Raw genomic sequence first — 10630 nt, 5'->3', positions numbered from 1 at the left:
TGAAAGGGTCTAAGGGACAAAGCCGTGAGGCTCAGTGAGCCGGAAGAGGCGTTATAGATTTCTAAGAAAAATTGAAATATTTTTACAAATATAATTTAATTTTAAATCAATAAAAATTTCTTCTAATCTTTTTTATCTAAACTGTCCCTAAACAATCATTTTTCAATACACTTTTTAAATCGTTTTAAATCGGGTTCGAATTGGAATTGGTGATTCAGGAACCATCTTCCAAATCGTCTCATGATAATTTAATTTAGGTCCATGATTTCATTGAAACTGAACTAGCAATTTAGAAACCATAATTGGCAAGTCCTAAACTGTGGCCACCCCAGATTTGGCTCTCAATCTCCTCCATCATTAAGCTGCTGAAATAGCAATCTCTTTGGGCTTGCAGATTGTTTGCCGAAAGGGTTAATTTTGATCTAGGCTGGGCCTTTATTTTATGCCCATGCTTTTATCTCATTCCCAACCAACGTAAGACAAGACCAAATCCCAACACTCTCCCATTTAAAATGATATAATCTTACTCTCAAATTGGTAATTCATTTCCAAGAGATTTTATTTCACTTCCATCTCTAAAGGGAATGAAATTTTCGTTTTCACCCACAACAGATGAAATACTTCTACAGAACACTCGATGACATTAATTGATTTAATTGCACTTTCTGATTTTAGATTTAGTTGAAAGAGAAGTACGGAGAAGTCCTCGCAGACAGTTCAGGAGGCAAAACTTGAGGTTTATTTGCTGGGGGGTGATGTTCATTCAAGCATCCTGGCCCCCACTAACCTAAGCTTGCGCATCTCATTAAATTTCAAGGATAACTCCTTTGCAATTCAATCCAAATCAAAGTAGTCTTTGGGCTATAAGCAAATATGAAGATATAAATAGTATAATATTCATTAATCAGATAGTGTGTTAAAAAATTAAAAGTCTTAAAAAATTAAACTCATACCTATTTGTGGCTTATAATTTGTTGATCTTAATGAGTCCTTGCACGAACAAAAGCCTCTGTGATTATGTTAAGTTTTCTTGTGACATCGCTCATATTCATTCGATCTGCTGGTAGTTCTGCTGAGCATGCTAGTTCTATTTTGAGGACTAATACAACACATTTTTGCACATTGCTTCCCTGTAATTTCAAATTTTCAATATTCACATTATTTTCTTGGATTTCATTTTGACCATCATCACTTTTGTTGTCTTCAACAATTTCTTCTGCTCTAATTTCTCCTGTTGCAATAAGCTTGGGATCTAGAAGCTGCATCACTCGTCTTGGTAGCTTGGACCTAAAAAAGTTGTGGAGATTCAAACCATCTATGAACACTTCATCAGTTGGTCTTCGTCCTGTAAAAATCTCGAACAAAATTATTCCAAAGCTATACACATCCCCATATGTTGTTGCCTTGCTACCTATTCCATATTCTGAACTGCAAACATGTCCAATTTCATTTTTATTAAATACACGACCAGCGTGGTTTTTTGATAAATAAGAGCATGCAAGATTTTACCTGGAGGCATATAGCCGATTGTTCTCTTTATCCCAATGGAGCTCGTTTGGCCTTAAGAAGAATTATCTGCGGTTTCGGAAAGGAGCCTTGCTAATCCGAAATCACCAACATGAGCAATCATGTATGTGTCGAGCAGAATATTGCTTGGCTTTAGGTCGCAATGAATGATTGGTGTTTCACAAAGGCCATGAAGGTAATGCATTGCTGATGACAAATCAATGGCAACATGAAGCCTTTGAAGAAGGTTTAAATTCCTTGACTGATTAATACCATCTTCTTGTGGATGCAACCACATTTCCAAACTTCCATTCGCCATGAAATCATACACCAGAGCTTTGAAGTCATTGCCTTTAAAATCAATCCTAGAGCAATACGTCAAAATCTTCACTAGATTTCGATGTCTGATGTTTCGCAATGCTTTGCACTCAGCAATGAAGCTCTTAGAAGCTCCTTATTGTTAAAGGTTGAGTACTTTCACAGCAACTAGCCTTTCACCTTGGAGATCAAGACTTCCTCTATAAACAGAGCCAAAACTACCTTGTCCAATTAAATTGTCAGAGGTGAATCCCTGAGTTGCTTGGAGAAGCTCTTTGTATGAAATTCAAAGGAGTTTTTCCAAAATAAAACGAATGGATAATGGATTCTTTCTTTATTTTTGTCGGTAGAAAACTCTTAAAGATGTTATTGTCATGAAAAGCATGGCAGTAGGAGACTTTTTTTGTTTCTTTCGCTTGTAGTTCTATGATACCTCCACAAAGATTTTTGTTTCCAACAAGTAAAACTGCCGTTATATTGTTGAGCACTCCCTTTGTTGGTACCTCACCCTCAAGATTATTGAAAGAGAGATTCAGATATTCCAAAAAAGGAAGCTTTTCTATCTCTTTTAGAATCTTTCTTGATAAGTTGTTTCTTGACAGGTCTAAGCGTTGGAGACCCCTCAAGGACACAAGGGATGGAGGAATGGGTCCTTGGAGAAAGTTACCCTGCACGTAAAGGATTTTTAGACTCAGACATTCGCCTATTGTCCCAGGAATTTCTCCAAACAATTTGTTGACTTAGACATCTAGTGCACCAACACTTTTCAGGTGGCCAACTTCTCAGGGTAGCATTCTTGCCAATGAGTTATATGACAAGTTAAGAATTAGTGATAGAAAGGGCAGACGAAGAATTTGCTGGGGTATGATAGTAGTTAGCTTATTTTTGCCGACATCCAGAATAAGCAGATTTTAGCAGTGAGCGATGCTTAATGGTATATTCCCTTCTAATTTGTTTCTTCCTAATCGAAGCTTAAATAGTTGGGTGATGTTACCTAGGGACGGAGAGATTTGTCCTGACAACATGTTGGTATGCAAATACAATAGTTGCAGCTTTTAAAGCTTCCCGAAAGAAATGGGAATGCTACCAAAAAAAAGGTTTTTCTCCATGCCTAATCCATACAAATTGACAAGATTCCCAATGTCTGCTGGAATTCTACTGGATATTTGGTTTCTTCCTAAAGTTATAGCTAGGTAATACACCGCTAAAATTATTATAAAAAAGAAATAGTCCTCGGAGATTGGTGCAATTTGACAAAGATGTTTTGAAAGCCAAATCCTGACTTGAATTATTGCCAAGAAAATTGTCTCCCATATTTAGCAATTGGAGACCATTTAAATTTCCCTGATTGATCGGGACTTGTCCTGTAAAACTGTTGGCATAAATGTCAAATATTTCAAGCTGCACAGAAGCATTCGTCCACAAAACTGGAATACTTTGATGGAATTGGTTCATGCTGATTTCAAAATTTTGCAGGTTAGGAAGAGTAAGCCCTATATTTGTTGGGAGTTTCCCATGCAATTGATTCTGTGTAACGGATAGCATTGCGATGGATGAGATATTGTAGAGGGTAGAAGGAATTGAAACAACCAGATTATTGTCTCCCATAGCAAGCAGAGTTAAGCTTGTTATTCATCCCAATTCATTTGGAATATTTCCTTCCATATGATTACTTGCCACAGAAAAATGTTGGAGGGACGAAAGGTTTCCAACAGAATGTGGGATCTTTCCAGTGAGGTTGTTTGAACTGTGGTAAAGTGTCACAAGCTTCTTTAAAGAGCCTAGCTCGGTAGGAATTTTCCCTACTAAGCCATTAAAGGCCAAACTCATAATTCTGATGTGACACTTTTATCTCTACTGAATAATCATTCTTCCTATGCTTTCTAAGACTGCGGAGTCTAGCCAATTGAAGCTCTAAGATCCATCAAACTGATACCCAATATTCACCCTAAATTTCTTGCAAAACTGATGAGTTGGGTGGGGTGAGTATCAATTACCCAGTGAGTTGGCATTTACAATATACATCATGTAAGAAAAAGAATTATGGAAGAAATAAGCTAAATGGATAGATGAAAAAAAAAAGAAATTAAAAAAAAGCTTAATAAATTGAATAATCAAATCAACATGCTATGCAATTATAGAATCTCTAAATAACTCAAATTATTTTCTTCTTAGTCTCCAATTATTCCTCACAGATATAAAAATTACCAATAATTGGTACTTGACATCCAAAGATATGCCGGAGTATCGAAATAGATGTAAAAATCATAGCAATGTTGTGTCAAATCTCATAGTGGTAGCTCTACCCTCTCTATGGGCAGCCCTTTCCTACTACACTAAACTAAACTACTGGCACCCCTCTAACGGGAGCAAATATGCTAAATATAATTTTATATCTCATAGTGATACAAGAGCATATCATGATTGTCAATACCATAGACCATCAAATTTATAAACTCCAATAACCAACTTCTGCCACACAAATCATTACTACCCAAAGTAGCCAAGCAATTCCATCATAAATGCCCACAATCTCATAATTCTTCTTATAATTCCAAAATATTAAATCACATCTGCTGAACTTTGCTACTATCATCTATCTCTTTGTACAAGTTATTAATCTCATCATCATTTATCATTTATCTCAATTTTATAACCTCTAACTCTCTTTCTAGACTTACTAGTATGCATGAAATATTGGAATGGCAATGAACAACAATAGAATGGAATTAGATTGAACAATAAAGATGAATCAAATAATCAACAATAATATCGGAAGCAAATCACCATTTTCAATTTTCAAAGGATCAAGAATCAATTGAGAAGCAAATTTATGCCATATATTGTAAATACCACTCACCTGACCTCATGATACCAACCAGCAAATATCACCTTCCATCCACTTAAAACCATAATCAAAAGCTTCTCCTAAAACCATAACAATAATTAATTAAAATCAACCATAAACTTCTATTTTTCTAATTAAAAATCTAATAAAATTTAATAGCATTTCCTCTTGAAATTAAACTTAACTCCCTGTCATAAACTCAAATATAAAATTCAAAAATTATATCAACATATCGATATTCCCCACTCATATCTCCATATCAATATTATTGCCAACACTTCCTACTCAAATATCAATAAAAAAATGTTCTATAATGTATCCATAACACTAAAAATCCATCTAAACATATATAATTCTTTCTAAAAAGTATTCCATAATCACATAAAAATTCAATAAACACTATATCTCATCTCAAAATAATTTTATTTCTATCAAAATCACTTATTCAACTTAACCCAACCATGAATAGCCAATCTGGCAGCTTGTACATTCAAATTTATATATAATGATCCACCCGTCAGATAAATCCCAAATTTTAACCATATATTTAAGACATCCATATACATCATCAGTAAAAATTTTAGCATCAAGTTATTCTACTTCATGAGATATCAACATATTTATCAAACCCTTCAAATTCTGAATTTTTCAGAAATAATTTTTAATCAAATAACTCATACAAAATAATTTATATCTCATAAACCACAAGTCTAAAATTCACCAAATTTTAACACAATAGCCTCAACATCCCAAATATCATTTATACCAAATTTCATGATTTTCTAAGCATCCTAACTATTTATTTTTCTAAAATTTCAGTAGCCAAAATTCAGAATTCAACTTACAGACAGCCTGTGTTCAATAATTTATTTCTTCAAATCCAACCGTTGAAAAATCACCAAATTTTAACCATAACTTCTACACATATAGACCTTTAACATATCCAAAAATAACGTTAAAAGTTACACCAAACTCACCTAGATTGAAGAGAAATATGCTGCCCTGCTGAACCCATGTTTCTGCTACTGTTCACATTCTTCTCCATATCTCTCTTTTTAATTCTTGTATCCTAGTCTAAAATCCTTCTTTTCCCTTGTTATTGTTCTTTCTTGCTTGAGAAACTCAAAAAATCCTACACCATCTCCCTCTTCCCTTCTCTTCTTCTCCTTCTTCCCTTATTTCTTTCTTTCTTTTCCTTTCTTTTTCCTCCTCTCCTGTCCAAATTTTTTTTAATCAAATTTCATTTTGGTCCTTCAACTCTTCCACAATTCTCTTTTAGCCCAAAAACTTCAAAAATTCAACTTTCAAGTCCAATTAATCTTAAATTTTCTCTCCAAATCTTTATAATTAAATTCTTCAATTTATAATATATCCATAATTTCTTTTTCCAAAAATTAGGGTGTTACACTTGAGCTCTGAACAAAAGCTGATGTTGATTGAATTTCTCCTCTCAATGTGTTGTCCGACAGGTTATGAAGTCTTTTATGAAGTCTTAGACGAAACAGACGGCCAACTTCCTGGGGGATTTCCCCATAAAATCTGTTGTCAGCAAGGTTGAGGAACCTTAAGAAGGTGAGGTTCCCTGTATATGAAGATATGGTGCCTGATAGCCTCATCCCTTGCAGTTTTAGAGACGCAACTCTATGGTGTTTTGAGCTACAAGTAATCCCATGCCATTTGCAGAAGTTGACAGAATCGTTCCATGAGCTCAAGATTCCATACGGATCTGTGGCTATCTTGACTTTGAACTCCAAAAGTGAAATACGATCGGTCTCATTTCCCATATTGCAGAGACAAATCTCAGGTTGCAAGCTGAGTATGCTCATAGAAAATAAGACAATGAGATGAACATGAAGGGTTGAAGGCCAAGGTGCTAACAAGTTGGCTGGATGTGCCATCTTAATTTGTTGCCTGGAAGTGACACACAGATGAAATTATAACCAGTGTCGTTGGACGAGTAATTGTGGTGTAAATTTAGCAAGCAATTGGGCTAAGATGCTTTTTAATTAACTAATGCCTATTGTGTAACACCCATAAAAAAAAAAAAAAAGCAATCAAACAAATAAAATAATAAAAAATTAAAACACATAAACAAATAAAAAAGTTATTGTATTTCTAGTCAATGGCTCATTTTATATTTCGTGATTAAAAAAATATAAGGATTAATCTGTTAATTTTGAGTCTATATTTTTATATATCTGATCAAAATAAGGGGTAAAATTTTATTTTATAAAGGACATACTTTATTTTTTTTAATTTATTATTAATATTTTATTTTCATAAAAATAAAGGGTGTCTCTCTCATCAACGTGTTTTATGTATTTTATATATTAGTTTTTTTTTAACTTTCATTACACGTTTTTTTATGCTTATTGTATATATCCGTAGTTAATATTTTTATATATAATTTTTATTAATTTTTATAGAATATAATATTATTGTAATATATTGATATTATTATGATAATTTAACAATTTTCATTTTTTATTATATTATATGTATGTTGTATGTATACTTATTATTTTTAGATTAAGTTAATGAAAATAAAAATATATCAATAAAAATAAGAAATTATAAATGTAAAATTTATTATGAAAAAAAAAATTATTATAATATAATTTTATAATTGTCAATGCTTTATAAATATATAAATTTAATTATTTATTATTTTGTTAGTTCTTATATTTTCATTTAAAATTTTTTCAATAATGAAGTATTACATTTATCAAGATTAATTAGCTTTCGGTATTTTATAATTCTTATAAAACATATATAATAAGCGTGAAAAATCTAAACTTTTTTTAATGATATTTAAGAGTTTATATACATGATAGTAAAATAAATTCAATTTAATATATTTTATATAATGTTGATTTTTTAAATTATTTTTTATTTGATTTTTTAATTTTATTTGATAAAATTAATTGTACACACTCATATCAATAAGTACCATTAGCATTAATTTTTTTTTGATATGTAATATTTTTCATGATTTCATATTTTCTTACAATGGGAAGAAAAACCTTAAAAATAAGATTAATAAATATATTAACACTAATAAATTATTTATAAATAATAAATTAATAACTAAAATTTTCTTTTTATGTAAAAAATTATAAAATGATGCTAATAGAATAAAAAATATTGACATTAGTATATTATTATTTTTAATTAGAATGATTATAGTAAAAAATGTATAGACAATTATTTGATTTATAGTAAAACACTTTATGAAACTAACGTATAATGTTTTTTTAAATTAAATTTCTTATAATTATTTTTCTATAAATAAATATTAAATTTAAATAAAAAACTTGTTGAATTCAAATAAATAAAAATTCTGTTAAATGATGTAATGTTTATATTTATATAAAAATTGGACTCATTTTAAATTACAATATTATTTTGTGTTTATATTTAAATATAAATTTATTAAATTGAGGTAACAATTTTATATTCAAATTATAATTCCAAATTCTTTTTATATATATTCATTATTTGCCAAGGTCAGAATAAGATTATAATATTAAAAAATTAAAAAATATTATTTTTTTATATGTACACATAAAAAAATCAATATTATAAATTCTAATCATCCTATTAATTATATTAATTCTATAATAGAACTCAAACCTAACATATAATGTTAATTATTAATTTTTAAATAATATATATTTATCTATTTAAATGGTTTTCTCATTTATATAATTTATTTTATATGCAAAATTATATAATATTTAAAAATTTTAGATTCATATATTATACACTAATTAAATATTTTTATAAATCAATGAATATGAATTTTTTTTATAAATTTTAGATTCATATATTACATACTCTCAAATTGGTAATTCATTTCCAAGAGATTTGTTTTCACTTCCATTTCTAAAGGGGAGGAAATTTCGTTTTCACCCACAACAGATGAAATACTTCTGCAGAACACTTGGTGACATTTATTGATTTAATAACACATTCTGATTTTAGATTTAGTTGAAAGAGAAGCACGGAGAAGTCCTCGCAGACAGTTCACGGGGCAAAACTTGAGGTTTATTTGCTGGAGGGTGATGTTCATATAGGGGAAGGTACCAAGAGAATAGTTATTCTTGAAATTTAATGAGATGCACTAGCATAGGTTAGTGGGGGCCTGGATGCTTGAATGAACAGCTTATTCCTCTGCAATTCAATCCAAATCAAAGTAGTCTTTGGGCAAATATGAAGATATATATAGTATAATATTTATTGATCAGATAGTGCGTTAAAAAATTAAACTCATACCCATTTGTGGTTTACAATTCGTCGGATCTTAACGAGTCCTTGCACCAACGAAAGCCTCTGTGATAATGTTTAGTTTTCTTGTGACATCTCTCATAGTCATTCGATCTCCTGGTAGTTCTGCTGAACATGCTGATCCTATTTTGAGGACTGATACAACACATTTTTGCACATTGCTTCCTTGTAATTTCAAATTTTCAATATTGACATTATTTTCTTGGAATTCTGTTTGACCATCATCACTCTCGTTGTCTTCAACAATTTGTTCTGCCCCCACTTCTCCTGTTGCAATAAGCATGGGAGCTAGAACCTGCAGTACTTCTCCTAGTAGCTTACACCTAACAAAGTTGTGGAGATTCAAACCATCTGCGAACACTTCATCAATTGGTCTCCGTCCTATAGAAATCTCTAACAAAATTATTCGAAAGCTGTACACATCCCCATGTGTTGCTGGCTCGCCACCTATTCCATATTCTGCAAGGCAAACATATGAAATTCCATTTTTATTGTATACATGACCAGTGTGGTTATGTGATAAATAAAAGCATAGAAGTTTTTACCCGAAGGCATATAGCTGATTGTTCCCTTTACCCCATTGGAGCTCGTTTGGCCTTGAGAAGAATTGTTTGAGCTTTTGGAAAGGAGTTGTCACACCTTACCTCTCTGTAAGGCATAACATGATCCCGTAGTATACCTAATGACTTACCGAACTTCACCTACCGATAACCCATTAAGTACACTATAAGGGATTTTAAAATCATTTTCTTACTTTTTGAAAGTGGTGAGCATTTTTTGTAGGAACTAAAAACATTTAATTGAAGTTGAAAAGCTATGTAAAATTTTTGACCAATTTTATTTTTTCGCAAATTCTGGAAAAATTTCGGCAGAGTGCCGGCAGTATTTGCAAAAATCGAAAATTTTACCTGTAGAAAAACACTCCCAATAATGATACACTTCACCAATTCAACCACCAAAACTCTCAATCAATACAAATCCATCCAATCTCCACAATTCATAACATTTTCAAAACAGTTAAATAAATTCATTCCCATTGCATTCAAAATATTTGATTACATTCATAAATTAATTCACAAACATAAAAAGCCAAAAGACAATATGATTACATATTAACTATACAACTGCTCAGTTATAAAAGTACATATGACTACAAAATTATTTACATCAACTAATTATAAGGGTATAATTAAATACCCGTACAAAAGTATCTGAGTAGTCCCCAAAATCAGCAGCTCACTCTGCTGCTTTTTCCTTGTCTCTATCTGCGACAGCAAAAGAAGCTATCGCTGAGTATAAAAATACTCAGTGGTGCACAATAAAATGTAAAATACATAATATAAAACATTTATAAGTAATTCATAATTCAAAAATCTCACAATCGCATTTCATAATTTTTCAAATCACATTTATAACAAATCACAATTTTCAAAGCTTAATATAACACAAATTCGATCAAACAATTTAATAAACACAGTGTTGTCAATCAATAACACAACTTAGGCCATGACACAAAATTTCCAAACATACCGTGTTGTACACCACGACAAGGCAAACTCACTCCACTAATCGAAATCAATGAGGGAGGTGGCTAGCTAGCTAATGAGTACTCATCCAAACTCACCTCAGACTGGCAAGCTAGAGAGGGAGAAAAATGATCAAATATCAAAC

At 31.2% G+C, this 10630-nt stretch overlaps 1 protein-coding gene across 1 annotated transcript; it reads right to left on the bottom strand.

Moving 5' to 3' along the window:
- Positions 1-980: 980 nt before the first annotated feature.
- Positions 981-6570, bottom strand: LOC110653961 (putative receptor-like protein kinase At3g47110). Its single transcript, XM_058142020.1, has 5 exons — positions 6079-6570; positions 4690-4752; positions 2258-2492; positions 1615-1959; positions 981-1345 (listed from the first exon to the last, which is right to left on the bottom strand). The coding sequence occupies exons 1-5, from the start codon at positions 6568-6570 to the stop codon at positions 981-983; spliced, it is 1500 nt and encodes a 499-aa protein (XP_057998003.1).
- Between the last annotated feature and the right edge of the window lie 4060 nt (positions 6571-10630).

This window comes from Hevea brasiliensis, unplaced genomic scaffold (genome assembly GCF_030052815.1).
Source record: "Hevea brasiliensis isolate MT/VB/25A 57/8 unplaced genomic scaffold, ASM3005281v1 Scaf31, whole genome shotgun sequence".
NCBI classification, from domain to species: Eukaryota; Viridiplantae; Streptophyta; class Magnoliopsida; order Malpighiales; family Euphorbiaceae; genus Hevea; species Hevea brasiliensis.
The sequence above is the reverse complement of the archived record's forward strand: the minus strand, read 5'-3'. Positions and strand labels throughout refer to the sequence as shown.